This window comes from Chanos chanos, chromosome 6 (genome assembly GCF_902362185.1).
Source record: "Chanos chanos chromosome 6, fChaCha1.1, whole genome shotgun sequence".
Lineage (NCBI taxonomy): Eukaryota > Metazoa > Chordata > Actinopteri > Gonorynchiformes > Chanidae > Chanos > Chanos chanos.
This window is the reverse complement of record NC_044500.1, coordinates 34,942,326-34,962,075: the sequence shown is the minus strand read 5'-3', so window position 1 is coordinate 34,962,075 and position 19,750 is coordinate 34,942,326. Positions and strand designations below refer to the sequence as shown.

The window sequence follows — 19,750 nt, the reverse complement described above, 5'->3', positions numbered from 1 at the left end:
TCACTTTCTGGCAACATGTGGGGGCATGGCTCTGAATCTCTCTCTCTCTTTCCTGCTCATCTGATAGGAGGCTCAGAGAGAGAGAGAGAGAGAGAGAGGGAGGGGGAGGGCAGTGGTCTTCCGCTGGGCTGACTTGTGATCTGATGTCTTTGAGATGGCCGCCGTAGGCCTGCGAAGCACGGTTGAATAATTGAATGAAATAAAAGGGGGTTTGGAGACTGAGCGGCACTCCGCCTCTGTCAGATCAAACCTAGGGAGCAGGAGCAGACTGACAGCTACTGGCCATCCACATAAAAGGAGTGCTGAGGCTGCAACAAGATGCTAATGCTCCCTTTTTTCAGAGCCCTCCTCATTCCCTCCTCAACCCTTTGTACACTCAGTTGGGGCTTTTGTAGTATATGGTGGCTGTGCCCCCCAATGCCTTTCAGTGCCTCCCACACTGCCTTACAGGCATATGTCCTCAATTAAGCTTCCACTTCAACGTTAGCCCCTAATTATAACTTGGAATTTTTGATTGTTAAGTGAGATTTACCTCTAAAGTAAATTGTTTCCATGATGGACTAGGTGCTGTTTATTTATTTCTTATCAGAAGATTATCAGTGCTTCCTGACTCTTTTATGCAGAGCATTCTTGTTGAACATAACTGCTGAATGATGAAACTGGATAAAACTTAACCATTTTCAGGAGCGAATGCCAAAGTGAATTAAATGTCATATCTCCCTCCTCATTGTTAAACATTATTCAGTACTGGTTTCATGAGGCCATTTAGAAGGAATATAAACCACAGGATCACTGACACTTGCTCGATGAATTAAACTTTAGCACTACTATAAACTGGGCGATTTGTCATATGAAGTGGATGTACCCCTTTGTATCAGCATGTATTTTATGTTGTTGGTTTCTTCGCCCCACTACAAAGGAAAACAGATTTTATACTTCTTAACTTCTACAGGACTGAATTCTCCACAGCCTTTCATTTCAACACAGGGTAAAGCTATACTTGGCGTCCACTGTATATTGCTCTGTGTGCTTTCTTTATAGGAGGTCTGGAGAATAATGAAAGCATCCTAGAATTGCACAAGACCTTAGGGCATCCATAAAACAAATTCAGTGAAGTCATTTTCATAATTGTAAAGTCATTGTGATCAGTGTGAACTTAAGTGGCACGCACACGCACACACACACACACACACACACACACACAAAAAAATAATTAAAAGTACAATACTCTTTCTCAGTTTTATATTGTTCAGCAGCGGGAAAGGTTTTTTTTTTTTTTTTTTTTACAATGCATTAAAAGACGCCACATTAATTTTTCAGGAGTTGTTCTGGATTGGCATGTGCTGCTTGCTGACACAGCACTGGTGAACGTTAAACACTCCGCTGAGGACCGTGTGACTTTTTTGGCAGGTGCCCATTTTTGAGCCTCTATGAGAAGGCAAGAGCTGCTTACATTTCATAACTGAACTATGGCACCTTGAACACAAAATAGAGTCTGTTCAAAATATAACACAAAGTTCCAGCAAATCTTGTTTTTGCTGGTTTAGATAATTATTTAGGATTGAAAGCAAACTGTTTTAGTTATTTAGCAGGGGAGTTCAATGATGTTTCAATGCTTGGTTAGGGCCTCCACCCTTTCCTTGCGGCATTTTTGTGTATTTTGACCCAACCATGTCAAGCTGTTCTTTGCATGTTAAATTTTTATTTTTTAACATGCAAAGTGTTGCTGTTATGTTCAGTCAAAAGAATTCCAAAGATGTTTCCTCTCCGTTCATGGCAAAGCACCTCACACGCACCTCATGCATTTTTATATGTGAGCCACACATTACATGGAAGCCTGTGGACTTACATAGGTTTACATCATACCTTTAATTGGAGAGTAATGTTTGCTGGCATTGGCATACACTATTTGGGAATGGAAAAGGAGAGGACATTTAGTTATCCTTACTGGGCAGGTTAAACCTTCTGTTCTTATGATTACATTTTTCCATGAGGACTTAAACCATTTTGTTTTTGTTGTGCTTGTGGCCTTGCTTATTTTATAGTTTTCTATCACTTCTTGTTGACTTGTGTCCTATAACTGTCTAAGCTAAGAATACATGAAGCAATCCTGGAGGTACAATATTTACTCAACTTTTTTTTTTTTTAAATTTCCATGGTGGACTAGACAGGGAGCTGATTAATGTGCGTCTCTGCGTGTATGTGTGAGGGTGGGGGGGTTGCCAGACAGCAAACCAGATCCTGTGTTGGTCTGCAAAGGGCCAACCAGATGTTACGTCTGCACGAGACCCTGAGGTGATTGGAAACAAATGTTTCACAATATAGCAAAATCTCTTAAAAAGTGTTCATTAGATTTTGTCACACTTCTACAAACATGCAGGATCCCTACGGTTATAAGGAACTCCCTCAGCTTCCTCAAGACAATATCACTCTATCCCCTCTGCTTTGCACAAGCCACACACAGCAGCAGAAAATCTTATGTATTACTATTGTATGGGAGGGTAACGCTTTCTGGAAATAAAACCAATAACATGGTTGTACGTCAAAGCCCCAACCGCTGGTCTGGGTTATGATGTCATGGTGTTGCCTGTGGTAGCTATAATGCTCAGTCTAAGCCACCAGAACAACCTTTTTTTAACACTTTTGTTTGTTTCTATAAATATTTAAGTGTTTGAACTCAGAAGCCTAAACGGAATGGAGAAAATGTCATTTGGTGACATTTAAGCAGATGTGCGTAAAGGAAATCACAGACATTTGAAATAATCTTCCTGTTAAGTGTATTATGTAGTCCTGTGTAGCTCTGGATTCCCGCAGAATAAGTGCAGTATAGAATAATAAGAGCCTATAATAGTGTTGCAACTTTGACATTTACAGTGTAAATGCTTGCTTCAATGATCTCTACTCCTTTTACCGCTTTAGAGTTCTCCAGACTTGCATGGAATAATGTCAACACCCACGAACAAAAGGCACAGTGGATCTTTTAAAAAACAGCTCCAATCTGCTTTTCACACACACACACACAGCTGCAAGCATTTCAACAGTTCCTAAACAACACGCACAAAAGTACCCACACTGTTCTGCTATGCCAAAGCTGTGATAGATGCCTGCCCAGAGTACACAGAGAAAGGAGAAAACATGGACCTGAGCAAGCAGAATCTTGCAGATACAATATGAGATATCTCAACTATGTCCAAACAAAGTCCATAAAACAGCATTAAGAGTCAATCTGTGTCACAAACAAATAACATGAGAGGAAGCCAAAAAATAGCAGTGGTTTAAACTCAGCACCCAGTAACTGCCACCTAAAAATCTCTTTTCATGCATCACTGAAATATCACATTATGAGTGCTTTCTCTGATTAAAGAAGAGATACCATTTCTATTTTTTTTTACTTGTTGATCATTTAACAAAACGTCTAAAAATATATGTATATATATATTTATATGTTTTTTTCTTTTTTTGAGTTGTTTGAGTGACATACCATTATGACAAATGTTTAAACAGCCAACACACACACACACACACACACACACACACACACACACACACACACACACATACACATACACACACATACACACACCTCACAGTTTTCTCTCTTGCTTGCCTGAATGTTCAAATCGTTATTGAGGGCAGCAGATGTAACATTTCTTATTTATGATTGAACATTAATCCATTCAGAGACTGACACACAAAAGGCTGGTCAGTCCCTGGAGCATGGCAAAGGACAGAAAATCTATTAGGGTGGCCTTCCTGTCTCGTGCAAGTCATTGCTTGTGTTATTGCTGCAGCTACATTCTTTCAACAAAGATTATGTCGGATGGATGAGGTACTATTCATCAGCTGATGGCAAATCATATTTGGGCGCTGCTCCAAAGTAATAGACTGATTCGATTCTTCTCTGTTCATTTAAAAGGAATCTCAGACTGCAGTTAATATCCAATTAACCCGATTGGTGAACCTGAATGATTCCTCCTGAATGGCTGCCTTGCAAGATAATGTGCCCAATTAAAGAGGATATTAAAGACTTGAATCATTACAGAGTCATTATCTGAGGGTAGCTGGTTGCAACTCATTAGCATGAAGCTCCATGCTCTCTACTCAGACAGAGAGCAGCCTATATGGCTGTACTAGTGTGAAATTCCTGTGGAGCAGCATGAATTCAAATGGATTTTCATTGGACGGAGAGTCAATCTGAATCACTCCTTTGTCTGATAATACAGCCACCTTTTAAAAACATGAATGAACTGAAACGTCACATTGGAAATATGTTGTGAAAGCCGGACTGTGATGACTGATAACTGTTGTGTACAAATCTGGGCAGGGTTCCTATTTCTCTAGTGCAAGTCACTTTCTTTCATCAATCATTTTCATCAATTCAGACAACTCCTAAATCAGAGCACATGGGCAGAGGAGGATGAAGAGAAATGCATTGGCGCTGATCCATAAAGGTTTGGAAAACTTTACTTTGCCCTTTGACTGTTTTTCTAATGCCACCTTTCAATGCAGCAAACATCTGAAGGCATCCACTCAAAACAGTATTAACATCTTGTGGTGGTAAACATCTTCAAACACTGTCTCTCCTTATTAGTTGCTAATGCAGAGTCCCTCTCTCTCCTTTCATACCCCTCCATCTGGCCATGAAATGGGATAATTAGAGGAACTCCTGTGGGCCTGGTCTGCTCTAGGAGGTCACCTCCAAGGACACACATACTCACTATCCACCCTCAGAGAGCCAATCAAAATTAACAGTGGTTCAGGTGAGGTCAACCACAGTCATGTTGTTGCACCCTGTCAGAGTAAGTGGCGCTGAACTGAATGTGGGTTTTATTGCTTCTGCTTGTTCTCTCCAGAGCAGTTTATTGAGAAAGTCGCAGAAAACATACCACACTATACGCAATGATGCAACATACTGCAGTGCGAGGCGACACAACACAAAACAATACAAGACAACATTTTGCTGCTAAACTGACAGAGAATAAGGATACGGTTCAGTTTAACACATCACAAGCAGACATTTTCACCACCAAATACACAGCTCTGCCCCACATGTTTGTTTACTTGAACCATTATTACTGTTCTGTCAGTCACATTAGCAGCTGACTATCATTAAGCTGTAATCTACTCTCCAACACTGCAGCCGCTGTGAAGCACTCTGATCCTTTGCCTCCATCTGTCACCATGACCCAGGAATATCAGCAGCACCCAGCGGACACACTTGCTTGTCTCCATCCTCAGACCTGAAGCAAAATGTTATTATCTCAACTGACACGTAGGGTATGGGACATAGAGATAAGTTTGGCTGTAATAACATTTGAGAAACATAATTCATGTACTGCATTTAAATTTTACAAGCATCTTCTCCAGCCTCAACATTGTCATGACCCAAGCCACAGTCCTGTTCTCATTTTCCTCTGGTTTGTTTTCGTTCATGCTATTGGTTGAATTGGAATGAGAGAGGGCACGGGATGCTGTAGACCTTGATGTGACATCATCGATCAGTAGGCTGATTGATGACCACTCTCACACCAAAAGGTGGTTTATTTTCTAACAACCGACTCTTTTGCTGTTTGGGATCCTGCAAATTTTTACTGCTGCTTTCTAATAATCTATCCAACTCGTATTTTGAGTGATATCCTTAGGTGTTGTGCTCGTTTCTAGTTTCACGCGTTAAACTTCTAACTCTGTTTGCTCCATTCTGTGTGTGGCCTAAACACATCTGCTCGTAAATGCAGCGTGTCTTCAAGCACAGAGGATAGGTTCATGATATGGCTGGTTTGTGTGCAAACATCATCTGTTTCACAGTGAATAAATTTGTGAGGGTTTCTGTTCACAGTTCAGTTCGGTCTGAATGGGGTAAACTTATTCTAGGATTGAGAACTGAGAAATTAATAATTTTGAGGTGATTATGTTCTCTCAGAGTAGCTATCCTCAGAAAATGATCAAATGTACCATTCAATGACCACCTTAATTTGAAATGAACGAACTGACAAATAGCTGTACCGTACCTTTACCACTCTGATGAGGGTAGTGGGCCTACGACTGACAGCACCAGCTAATAACACAATGAAATGTGTTTGACCTCCCAGGTATAGCAACTACCATAGCCTGTTGTTCCAACTCAGCATCCACAGTATTCAGAAAGTGGCGGATGATGCGACACAATGACTCAGGTGGGTAAAAATAACATGAATCACTTCACGACGCGTTTACGACACTCCATTTAAAGCGTTTTGGATCAGACGCTTTGGGACCAACCACACAGCATAGTATTAATGAGAAAGTACAGGAAGTACAGGAACCCTTGCATTCATATTTCAGAGGTTTCAGAACTGTGTTTCTCAACATTCCCACCAACCTCGAGCGGCGTCATTGGATGTTATTTGTTTTCTTTGGCTTTTCCAAGAGGCTCCTCGCGGATGAACTTGAGAAGCTGAGAATGAGTCAAAACAGGTCACACCAACAGTTCTCAGAAATCTGAGGGCACAGTGATAGGGTGGGATCTTGTGTGAGAGAGCAGAAAATATTGGCTCTGCACTGACTGAGTTTATGGGGTATTCAGAAAAAGCAGCTGGGGGGAGGGTTCAGTTTCAGGCTTGATGTGGACCTCCCTCCTCCTGAGTTTATTGCCACTAAAACCAGGATCCCCCATCAGTGAATGGATGTCATTCTGAACTCTCCATCCTGTCGCCAGGAGATAGCGGGACGGTTCGACAACCAAAATAGTATAAAGGTTACGAAAGCATTAGCATGCTGTTGTTTGATCTTTGTTCAATGTTAAGAAAAACTCAGAGTTGAATACGCCAAAACACGGAGAACCTCTTCTTTATAAATCGCCTGCACACTTAAGCTTCCTCCATGTCTCACAACAAAAAAATAGCAAAAAGTAATCTAAAATAAATGTTGCCTGTTTTCTGATAGGATAAATTTGGCAGGATAAATTTGTCCTTTCATATCATCTCTTTGTAAAAGGTTCACTTTTTTTTTTTTGTTTAATAACATGATATCTCTTGGAGACTTTTGTTTCACCCATTTGTGGTTAAGCTAAAATGCCTTGGATTCTACTGATCTTGCTGAGAAAAGAGGTTGACATTGTTAGATCATTTCAAGCTGTTAGTTTGGTAGTTAATAATTCATTTGACCACATTTTGCTATAAAACACTCATTAGGCTGGTTGATCAGAGCTGAACAGTGACCAGTGATTGATAGACATAGGAATCCAGGTTGTGAGGAGTATAGTGAGTTTTTGATCAGATGGAGGCTTCTCTTTTTACTCCAATAAAATCACCATTGTGACACAGTGTATGTAAGATCTAGCGTAAAGAACTCTGTGATAACTTTTACAACTCGAATATCACAAGGATGGGTACGTATGATAGATGTAGGTCTTACGTATACAATATGAAACTTCTCTTGAATAAACACACATTTTCTTGACTTACTACAACACAGCACAGGATGATGTGTGCTTTTTGACCTGTTTTGTGAGGTACAAAATGACCTCAAAGGCCAAATATCTGTTGTACCCATCCTGTTGGGGGTATCTCCAGAGGACATAGACATTCATAAAATGATTTATTATGTTTCTTTGACCCCTGAAAAAAATGATGCAAAAATCACTCCGCTAAATAAATTTTACACAGTTCAAAAGCAGGCTCTGCAGCCTTCTGGAGCGTGTCCTGTCTCCCCATCAGAGGGTAACAGAGAGGGGGAGAGAAGACAGACAAAAACAGCACACACAAAATACTGGTATCCTACAAAAAGGCCGGACAGTCTTTCCTTAATCTGTTGGTGTTAATTCACGGTCACTAATAAAGGGTCACTGAAGCAAAATATTTCAACTATTGCAAATTAACATTGTTGTTAAAAATCATTGATATAAAAATGCGACTTTAACATGATTTATACAGTTCTCAAGCAAAGTGAGGAAAGTAAAAGAAAAAAAAAACGTATATATATGTATAAAGAAAAATTAATGATTGGAATGACTGACATTATATATCTAGCGTGCTCATCTGCCAGCGCGTAGTCTAGTAATTTTGTACCAGTTAATGTCTCCCTCTGGTGGCTCTTTGTATTAGTAAATTCACCACTCTGAGATGTGTCTCTTTGAATGGTATTTTTCATTTAGTTTATTAATTTAGTTAGTAAAAAGGATAGAAGCAAAACCTCAGAAGCAAAAGCCTGAGGAATATCGGACACTTCATTAGCATAAATAGCAAACAGGAATGCATATATTTATGTAAAATACAGTCAACAGATAAAGTAAGGAAAAAAATTATATCTCTAAAGCCATTACAGATGAGGCTGAAATACTCAAATAATAATTACATTTTATTTTATTTTATTTTATTTTAAACATTGTATAATTGAATCCACTAGGGGGCAACCTCTGCTTAAAAAAAAAAGAAAAAAATCAAATCTCAAGTGAATACATTGTGTTCTTGAATCCAACAGAAAACAGCAGCCTCTTTACATATCTGAAATTACATGAGGTACAATAAACAATGCTACAATATCTGTTATATAGACAGATTACCTTGTCTTTCTCCCATAATCTAGCATAATGTCAATAAGTAATCAGAGGATCCTGTGAGATATGGTGTTCACTTCTATGTGACTGTGTTCATAATGGGCTTGTGCTTGGTGATTGGTGATTGATGATTTGAGATTTGATGATCAGTGGTTGGCGATCAGTTCGTGGGGAGTACAACAGGTTACAATGAGTGCAGGCTTCATGTGTGACAGCCCAGCATGGATCCAGCAAAGTGGTTATATGCATCCGGTGCATGCAGCGTTGGCACAAATCTCACAGGGATCTGGAGGTGAGATTATGTCCGCTGGAGAGAGAGCAAACAGAACAGGTCAATCTCATTTTATGAATAATCCAGGAAAAAAAAGGAGAAGACAGGAGACAGATTACACCACCACAATTCTTGGTCAATAATAGTTTGGCAAATATTATTCTTGTAGAACTTACACAGAGAGTTGATGATACACAGTACCATTACAACGGATCAAATTATAAGTCTTTTTTTTTTTTTTTTGGTGGATACTGTCTTTATTTCTTTACATAACCTTTTGTCTTATATCATTGTCCTCTCAGAAGCTCTGCTCACAGTCAGCACTGTGAGCTTGTATAGACTCACAACATATAAGCAGTTAAAATGTTGTATAAATGCCAGAGCTTTTAGATCTCTGTGAATAAGTCCGTGACCGCTGGCTGAGCCAATGCTGTATGTTTCAGTAGACGGTAGCAAAGGGACACTGATTAAGCTCATTGGTGCTGTCTAGCATGAGGCTGTGGCAAGCTGGTGTTCATGTCTGAGAAACAACAGGACAAATTAAATTGCGCACTCACTGAGCCACCTGGCATAAGTAAGGAACCAGAGGGAGGGAACCCTCCTGAAGGCAGAGAGCTGAAATACTTGTCATGCTCCTCCTTAAAGAGCCATCTTTATGTTTTGCCAGGCTCGTTGAAAAGTGTGCAGCTGATTCAGTACAATCCATTCATGATGTCTACTGCAGGTGTCTTAAGTCTGCCTGAGCAGTTTTAAAGGACCAAACATAAAGAAATATGCAAAGTCCTCTGAATATATATATATATATATATATATATATATATATATACACACACACACGTGTGTGTGTGTGTGTGTGTGTATGTACATATGTATGTATATATATATGCATATATTTTTATATCTGATATTATCCTGTGAGTTTCACATTGGTCATTTCGGGACATGGGGCAATAGTGAGAAAAACAGGTAAAAAATGATTGAGGATATAACGGGAAAAAGTCTACTTAAGGTGTGCAAAACAATCACATGCCTAAAATGTTTTATTTTGGACCTTTTCATATTTATACTTATTATAAGCTTTTTCACATTCCAAACATAATTTAAATGTAATGCATAATAATGATTAATGATGCTGTTTTTGGGCACCCGTAAAGTACACTCACAGCCTGTTACTTTATAGATCACCAAACTGAATGTATTTAATCTCTTTCTGTAATACTCATACTTCAAGGTGAAATACAGAACCACAATGAAATTTTTGTGTCAGTTTTTGTAAGTACCTAATGTCTTAACAATGGCATTCCATGCTTGTAATGAAATAAAATGCATGAAATTCTGCAAATGTTTTATGAAGATTTGAAAGTGTCCTATGATGCTGATTTATCACTGGATGCCATAAGTTTCATTTGAACTCTGTAGCTCATCTAGACACTATGCTGTTAAAATGGTAACAAATATGTCATCTAATATAGTGTATCATTAAATATATTATGTTTTGTAACCTAATAAAGCTAAATACATTGCCAAAAATTTAAAAGGTGAACACAACAATTGCTTTACTATGTGAGCCGGTAACAGAACTGTTGATTTTTCTCCATTTCAGTTGTGGAACAGGTAGTGCTGTTTTTAGACAATGACTAAAGACTTTCCCGTGTCCATATAACCTAAGGGACCCAACTAAAGAAAATAACCATGTAGCCTGATCCCTAATGACTGAAATACTATTAAAACGCATCAAGAGAGCTGGAGCGGGATCATCTAAATAGAACAAGAGCTTCTTTCGGGAAGACAAGGGTTTTGTTTCCAGAGCCTCTAAGGTTTCTCAAAGCAGCTCTTAACTGAACAGTGCAGGAGACCTGAGTGCATTTAAAGTGTCACAGTCTTCTTGAAATGTGCTGAAAAATCGGGTAATTAGGGAACTTCATGCAATTCATAATGTCAGTGCCACATATCAGTCTGCTTTTGCCTACTCTCAGATGCTTGACAGCCAAAGGAGGGTTTTTAAATTTGATGGTTTTACATCATAACTAGGCATGTTCCATAAAGTAAAACAGGACCTCTTTGATTTCACATATTTCATGTAGTAATGTGACTACATGATTACAGCTTTGTTGGAATTTATAAATAACCGAACTGACAGGTTGTAAGGTATGGCATTTGTGATTGATATTTTGTAATTATGTCTTCCTCTGATGTTCTAGGCAGATGTTGCCTTTAAAGACATTTATATTTACATTTATTCATTTAGCAGACACTTTTATCCAAAGCGACTTCCAAGTCAAGCATAAAGACAAATTGATTAGTGACCTCACCGCACTAAAGGGCAATGACTGAATTACAATGTTGTCAAATTACGCAGGAAAAAGGACACTGAAACAAGTTCATGATTTTGCCATTGCACCGGGAGATCATACACACATCATACAATTACACTGACAACTTGGCTCCAAAAATATCGTGTAATAAATGAGATGGCAGTAATTACTTTCCTTTCTGTTCTACATTCAGTCATCAGTGTGTTGCCTATCTAGGTAGCATAGAGTGATATGACTGTCTCTCACCCTAACTAACGTCTAGCAAGTCTTTCCAACTGGATTTGGAGCAACTCCACATCTTATGCGCAGCCAGAAAGTGCTCGAAATTCTCTTGGCAGAAACGAAAGTTCAGGCAAGTGCGTGCAGTTACTATCTGTTTTGTTAGATGTGACATGGGTGCAGTTTTGTACACATGGCGAGGTAAAAAAAAATTCTATGACCGCTGACACAGTTAGAGTGTAATTACATTATCTGAGCTTACAGTTTAAAATTACAATATTCCCTCTGTCCCACGAACTATTCCCTAAATCCCTGCAGCTTTCATAATTAGCATAGTTAGATTTATATATATATATATATATAAATTCAGTCTTATGAAAAACATAGTCATGAGCAATCAGTCAAGGCTGAAGTCATGTTTAATATTGTCTGATCTGTTCTAATTTGGATGGGAACCTGAGCTACAGTCCAAATGTCCCTTTGTTTGTTTTTTCTCTCTGCCACATCATTATCACAGTAAGCATTCCCAAAATCTTTAGCTAGAGTATTGTTCAATGACGTGCACCCTTTACTGCCAACAAGAGCTGTACATGATCAGAACAAGTGGCCCTAATCATGTCCTTACCAGTCACTGTCCATATAATGGCCTGTAAAAAAAGGATACAATCGCATGTGCCTTTGGCGATGAGTGTTAGATGGTCCACCTACCCAGAGCTGCGAAGATCTTGCCAGCCTGGTCAGTCTGGCACACAGGGACAAACTCTGTGGGTAACTGTGGGTTGTCACAGAGGGCTTTGGAGCTGCTATAGGTCAGCCGGGTGTCCAGACGTACATCAGAATCCATCAGTTTCTTCAGTGTTTTCACATTCTCCAGGGAGAAACTGTAGCCACTTTCCTGAGGGAGTCAATCACATTAGACCATTAGGTTTCAGGTGTTGTTTTACCCATGTCGCCTTTTTTGTAATCTAATCAAAACAAGATACAGCCAATCTGAGCTTTCTAAAACCGATATCTTAAATTATTACCCTGCAGGTAGTTGGTGACTGATTGAAGTGAGTCGGTTAAGATGAAAGTCAAGGATTTTGTTTTTTTTTCACTAGAATTCTTGCGAAACTGAGATTGCCACTGATGAACCAGGTCAAACAGTAACTTGAATCATGAAGAACAACCAGTTCTTGTTTTTTCTTGACAACAGGTAGTCCATCATAAATCTATTATTATCTGATCAGATGAATCAAGTCCAAAAGTCATGGAGGAAATATCTGGTTATTCTAAACTTACCAGACAATGAGGAGCGCATACACTAACAATCGCGCACCCCAGCCCATTCTCATCGATACTAAGTTTTGTGAGATCCCTCATGATAATTTAGTGCAACTTTGTGGAAGCATTTACTTCATCTTGTGTGGATACTCCTGGTGTTTCTAAGGTAACTGCAATTCCGTAACTGCAAAGGCGAGATTTTGCATGTCTACAAATCAAACCCTGGACATATTCTTCCTAACTGCTGCTATTATTACCTCTTTCCTTTACTGTGTGTCATGGGACTTTAAAAGTGAGCATAACCCTGTGATGAAGTGATGTACACGAACACTGCGAAAACAATTAAGTAATGATGTGAACTGTGAGCTGCATCACAAAACCTAATGCTTTCCTTGAGCTTACCATTCAGAGGGCTGAGAAGCTTAATGGCAACCCCTGGTTAATCCTGAAACAAACTTTTATCCATAAGAATCCATTTACTCTTTGAGTACTGACTAGTGTTTTTGTTGTTGTTGTTGTGTTTGTTATTGTTGCCAAGTGTCAGTAAACTGTAAACATCTTTCTGTGACGAGTTTCATTACACTGACAGATCTCACCTTGAACGTTTCATCAATTACTTACCGTGACTTTTACACTGTGCGAGCTCCACAGAAGGCAGGATGCCAGAAAGAGACAAATGGCCAGAGTTCTCATCTCCCTGTCCGAGCTAAGGAATGCTTTTTGCTGTCGTTCAGGATTCGGCTGAGAGGTAACTGGGCACAGGTACGAAATACAGAGTCTATATATAGCTCTGCCAGACAGGTTACTGAGTTACTTATTAAGCAATGGAGGTCTCTCTTTTGGGCACCTGTCTGTCCTCTGATAACAAAAGAGGATCTGGGCGTTAGCCAATAGGATCCGCTTTTTTGACAAGCACTTTCTTTGTTAAATATTTGGTAGCGGACCTGTAAACTTGTTTACCTGCCACATAATTTTCTTCAATTATCAAAATCTCATAAAAGTCCAAACTTCTCTGGGAAACCACCCCGCACCTCTCTGTAATTTATTACCTTGTTGGCTTGATAGTATGACAGCTATCTGGCTTGCGTTTACGACACGTTCTCACATATGGGATTAAAACAATTCACAAAGCCAGTCCGTATCAGTATTTTAGATAGTGTATTAGTAAATTTACAGTAATAAACTTCATACAAGTGAACATTACATAACTATAACAGTGAGATAAAAAATGCACTGCCGTACTGCTAAAAAGGTACACAAGCACAATTTGCTGTAATTCCAAAACAAATAGTTTTTAAATGTTCTCCAATGCTTGTTTGATGTGTAGCCCTTTCTGTAGTACACTTTGGAAAGCAGCAGTAAAGTTCATTTTATTACAAGCTTACCGCATATTAAATTCCTCAGTATGATGTCATGACTTAACTGATGTACCGGAATTTTGAATTTGACACACATTCAACATTCACCAAGTTTTTACTTACGGTCTTGTACACTGCCTTCATGTCTGCAACTCATCGGTATGGCTTTCTAAGAGCTCAGCAGTGATTTTTGCAACAGTCTAGCTGAATCAAAGGGGAGCATGTCATAGTTTGAAAATTAAGACAGAAATTAATTGACCTTTAATTGAGACAGGTTGTTATGCTCTTCTCTATCTTAACAGATGACCTAAAAAGAATTTCACTGGCAAGTCCTGCTCTGTAATGAAAGTGGCCAAAGAGTAGAGAAACGCTATGGTTGCAAATTACGAGCAGGTTAATATGATCCCTCTTTTTTTTCTTCTTTTTTTGGTGAGTAATTTTGGGATTACTCCTTTTACAAATGTACTTATGACGTGTATAAACTATACAGCAAATATTTTCCCCTTCTGCAGGTGTCAGCACTCAGTCTCATCTGTAAACACAAGACACACCTACCTAGCTATCAGTGTGGCCACAGGAACTCTTTTAATGAAGCAATCACACACACGACTACCTGCTGGACTCCCATGAGTAGATGGAGTCACTCAGACCAGGCACAGTGCTCAAAACCTTAAAATACTCTTTATTGCCAACCTCTATGCAATAGCGCCAGCTAAAATGTGTCCTATCATGAAAAATAAACATTCTCTGGTTTAATATACTCCATTTAAAAGAATCACTGGCAATGTTTCACGTGTTTCCTTTGAAATGTTTTTCCTGTGAGGTTTCCTTAGAGGTCTTTGGAAATTCATTGTCACAAGTTCCTGTTTTTACACTTGCAAAGATAACTAACATTTATGTCCTTTTAACAACCCTACATAAAACAGACATACATTTATGATGACATTTGCAAGCTCCTCTGTATTTGTCATGTTTTATAGCTGTCTGTTCCTCCCTTGCTGGTAGTGTCTCAAGTCAATATTATTATCTTAAAAGAAAAGAAAAAAAAATATACACGCACAGACACACACACACACACACACACACACACACAAAAAAAAAAATATATATATATATACACACACACACACACACACACACACACACACACACACACACATATATATATATATATATATATATATATATATATATATGGTCCAAACTCCTTATGAAATAGTGGAAGTGGATAAACATAATTGATGACTAATACAGAATGCAAATCTTTTTAGCCTGGTGTTTCTGCTAACTGTAACACTTCACTGGTTTACGTTGCTACTCAGTAAGATGACTTGAGTATATCACATTCTATGCAGAATCTTTTGTCAATTAGTCTTGATCGCTGTGGACAAAAATATGAAACTGACGTTTGCAGCAATACTATCTACAACATCGATGACCAAAACTGCAAGTAACTGTTGCCTTCACATGGGATGGAAACTAATATGCAGTATACTCTAGTTCTCCCTTCACGATACAATAATAAGATCTAAATAGCTAGATTCTGTGAGTGAAGGATGAAATGTGTGGATCCATAAGTTGGTGCCTGGGAGGAAAAAGGGGTCACCATAAATATTCTTTGACAAGCATTTTTTGTTGCCAAGAAAAAATTGATGTAAAGTCTAGTCAGAAAACAGAGGAAGAAATGTGTAATGTCCTGGATTCAAACCATGCAGGAATAGAAAAGAAGGTGCTCTGTTTTGATTGTGTTTGATTCTGGCAACTGTGAACGTCCTCTTATCAGGAGTAAAATCTGACTACTGCTGAAACATGTAATGATTTCCTCAGAATACAAAAGAACTCTTTGGATTCTGGTATGACAGGCAATTATTACTGAATAGAACTTATGTATTACAAAATCATAGACAAATATTGCCTATTCAGGACAAAAACAGTTTAACATTTGCGCGGCAGAAAAAATAACTTCTTTATGAAATAACTGACAGATATCTATCTATCTATCTATCTATCTATCTATCTATCTATCTATCTATCTATCTATCTATCTATACAGTTAAGCCCAAAATTATTCATACCCATGCCAAATTTGGATTCATAGTGAATTTTTATTTGACCAATAGATTTCATCTGGCAGGAAATAGTGCAGTTCCACACTGTGAAAAATCTCAAAGGGCAGGGTAGGAAGCCAAAAGTGACCCCTGTGCTGACAAGAATGCCAGTGTAAGAGGCCAAGAAGAATCCAAGGATCACCACCAAGGCCATCCTGATGAATCTGAGCAATTCTGGTATCAACATTTCAAGGCAGAGACTCCAGTGGACACTGCACAAGGCTGGCCTCCATGGACCCCGACCAAGGAGGACTCCACCTCTCCAAGATGGGCACAAAAAGGCTTGCCTAACCTCTCTAAAAGCTCATCTGGACAAAGAAGACAGCTTTTGGTCATTCAACCACAATACTGATGACCAAAAGCCTTGTAACTGACTAGAGAGCTACTGCAGGAGCTTAATAGTTGATTTATAGTTGATTAGAATGCTCTAGAACATGATAGAAATTGCCATGATTATTTGGAATGGTATAGGAGCTTGCATTTCTCAAAAAGTTGCGACAATTTCAAGGTGCATGAATAATTTTGGGCATGGCCGTTTCAGTAAAAACGTGAAAAAAAAATAGAAATAGTTAAAATTTATCATTAACATCTCTGACACAATGTCTTACCATCTTTTGTCACTTGTTTATATCATTTCCAGCCAGATGAAACCAATTGGTCAAATAAAAATTCACTATAAATCCTTATTTGGCATGGGTACGAATAATTTTGAGCTTAACTTTGTATGTATATGTGCATACATGTACACATATATATATATACACACATAAATACATGCATAAATACATATACACACACACACACACACACACACACACACACACACACACACACACACACACACACATATATATATATATATATATATATATATATATATATATATATATACACGTGTGTGTGTGTGTGTGTGTGTGTGTGTGTGTGTGTGTGTATATGTATTTATGCATGTATTTATATATATATACACGTGTGTGTGTGTGTGTGTGTGTGTGTATAAATGTGTACATGTATGTCTGTATAGATCTTGGCACGCTTGAATCTGTTGATGTAAAATTGATAATATAGTGGATTATATAGACTCTCTGTATGAGGCGAACAGTTTAGCTGAGTATCCTGAGTATCCATATCCTTATTTTTTGGTCAGTTCTCCACATGATGGTCACATCATTTCCTGTTTGGAGAGCTTGTTTATGTGAGTGCATTATATTGTTCAAAATTTCATTCACTAAATTCTCCAAATGGCAGTTCAGTTCAACAAGGACTAAGGTGAGTGTTCTGAGAATTCTATGTTTAATGAAGTGCCACTTTCAGTCAACAGTTTCAGTTTACCATGACAAATAGCGGCAACCTTTCCATATATTGTTATTCAAATGCAACTATATTAGTCATGAGACAGTGATTTTTAAGGAAGGTCATAATGGCTACTCAATTTCAACTTTTCAAACTGAAGTCTGATGAAGAAGCTGAACTGAAGGGAAATACCTCTATCTTTTAATATGTTTTGATCATGTTTCTGTCATCTGAGTTGCAGAGAAAACATGAAACATGAAAATGATTTTTTAAGAGCACTTTATTGAAAATATGCAGCATTGATAAATGTAAACAAGAGTACAAAATAGTAATAAACAGTAATAAAACAGATTTAGAAAAGTAAACTACTCTGAATTAAATAACTGAGCAGTTCGTTATGTAACAAAACAAAAACAGGAGAATTCAGTAGATCTGAAATCTGAGGAGCATGAAGTGCTGAATATGCTTAACCAAAGTAACAGTTTTTAGACAGTGTATCTTTCCTCCTCCCTTTGAGCAACTCCAAAACCCTTTGCAGTATTGAATGGGCAAAAAATGTTATTAGGTGACTGAAACTAAAGTCCAGACCTCAGCACAAAACTGAAAAATGGATAAGATGGGGGATTTGGAACTGCAGGGCAGGGAAGAGGTTTTGAGGAAACATGAGCTGCAGGAGAGGATGCATCATTTAACAGCCGGCGCAGGCCGCGTAAGCGCAGATCTCGCAGACGTCCATTGGCACTGCCGCTAGAGGACAGAAAAGAACAGCCTTTAGACTCACTTTCACCGCTATATCTACGTTTCCCCATAGCCCAAGATACAATAGACTAACACTGTTAGACTAACATCTAAAGAACAGATCAAGACAGCAATCATGGGAGCATCATGCATTACGATTGTCTTTTTTATTCTTGTCAGCCGGGACTCATTACTTACCTAGTCTGGCGAGGGACAAAGAGGCCCCTTTTTGTTGGCACAGGGGCACAAACTCCTGGGGCAAGGTGGGATTGGAGCACATGGAGGCCATGCTTGTCTTGGCCAGGCGGGGGTTTTGATCCTTCGTCATGCTACTCTCACTAAGCTCTTGGAGTGCTTTCACAGACTGAAGTGTGAAGAAGAACTCTCCCTCCTGAAAGAAGAGAGGCTTGGGTATAAATACATGGTCAAGACATCCAGACATGCCTCTCTCAGTTTTGAAACTGACTTGTGCACTAGGACAAAACAGATTTTTCAACATATATTTCAAAATATACTGTAGATCACAGCGTCCAGGAACAAAGCACATTTTATTTTTGAGAGAGAAATTACTAAGTCATTCGCTAATTTCACAAAATATCTTATAAACAGAGTAAGTCAATCAACAACATCATTTTACAAACTGTACATTTGTCCATATACTTATGTTTGTTTAAAAGTAAAGTGATAAAGCCTGTTGTCATTAAATATTGATATATAGAACAGAAAGACAGTATTCATACGGTGGGTTATAAAGACATCAGAATGTATCGGTGATAGTAACAGAGTACAAACTCAATAACAATAACAATGAAAACAACTTCAACAACAAAAATGTAGCACTTACTTTAACATGGACAGCCTCAGTGACCAGACAGAGGGTCACACAGAGGAGAGCAACAGAGAGCATGGTCTTCATGTTGACTTGAGTTGGATGGCTTTTCCTGGAGTTTTCCTGTGAATGTATGCTTCAGGTTTTCTCACCTACTTGTCTGCCTTACTCTCTCTATCTCTCTGTTTATAAAGGATCCTAGAGACTCACTCCACCCTCTGCTAATCTCAGGTCCATGCGTTTTTTTCATTGGTTAATGAATAAAGAAGACTGATTTTATGATGTCATAAAAGGAGAATTCATAAATCCTTTCTAACATCACCTGAAATCTGACGTCAGAATGTTTTCACTCGCCCTTGCCCATGTCCAACTCAGAACAAGTCTCACTCAAATTAATTAGTAACTGTGGCACTAGTGCATGACAATGGCTTTGTGGTTAAGGAAAGGTGGTACGACATCCTTTAAATTAATACAGGTTAGGAGATTTGTTATTTTGTTGTTCATCAATGATTAAATATCTAGGTTAAATGGTTATGTTCTTAATAGGTAATCTCAAAGGGGCTCTGTTTGCTATTTATGTCTCCCAGTTTGTCTCTCCATTTAGAAGTAGAAGTAGAAATACTTCTATTGGTCACACACTCACTAGAGTGGTGACCAGTGAAATGCAGCCCCTGCATTTAGCCCATGCTATACACCAGTGAGCACACACACACACTAGGTGCTTGGAGCGGTGGGCAGCTGCAGGCGCTCGGGGAACTCCAGGTCTTTTGCCTTGACCTTGGTCAAGGTCACTGACAGGAGCACTGATCCTGGCATACATGTC

The 19,750-nt window shown here is 38.7% G+C and overlaps 1 protein-coding gene across 1 annotated transcript; it reads right to left on the bottom strand.

Annotated features, from left to right (window-relative positions):
• Nucleotides 1–18,048: 18,048 nt before the first annotated feature.
• On the bottom strand, nucleotides 18,049–19,014 carry LOC115814913 (guanylin). Its single transcript, XM_030777885.1, has 3 exons — nucleotides 18,943–19,014; nucleotides 18,297–18,489; nucleotides 18,049–18,107 (listed from the first exon to the last, which is right to left on the bottom strand). The coding sequence occupies exons 1-3, from the start codon at nucleotides 19,012–19,014 to the stop codon at nucleotides 18,049–18,051; spliced, it is 324 nt and encodes a 107-aa protein (XP_030633745.1).
• Nucleotides 19,015–19,750: the final 736 nt, after the last annotated feature.

What these genes read in the sequence shown, in the direction of transcription:
- LOC115814913 (XM_030777885.1), bottom strand. Translation starts at nt 19,014, where the DNA reads ATGAAGACCATGCTCTCTGTTGCTCTCCTCTGTGTGACCCTCTGTCTG. An exon ending in CTGAGGCTGTCCATGTTAAA is followed by an intron (nt 18,490 to 18,942) that starts GTAAGTGCTACA and finishes CTCTTCTTTCAG; the next exon opens with GAGGGAGAGTTCTTCTTCAC. An exon ending in TTTGTCCCTCGCCAGACTAG is followed by an intron (nt 18,108 to 18,296) that starts GTAAGTAATGAG and finishes TCTGTCCTCTAG; the next exon opens with CGGCAGTGCCAATGGACGTC.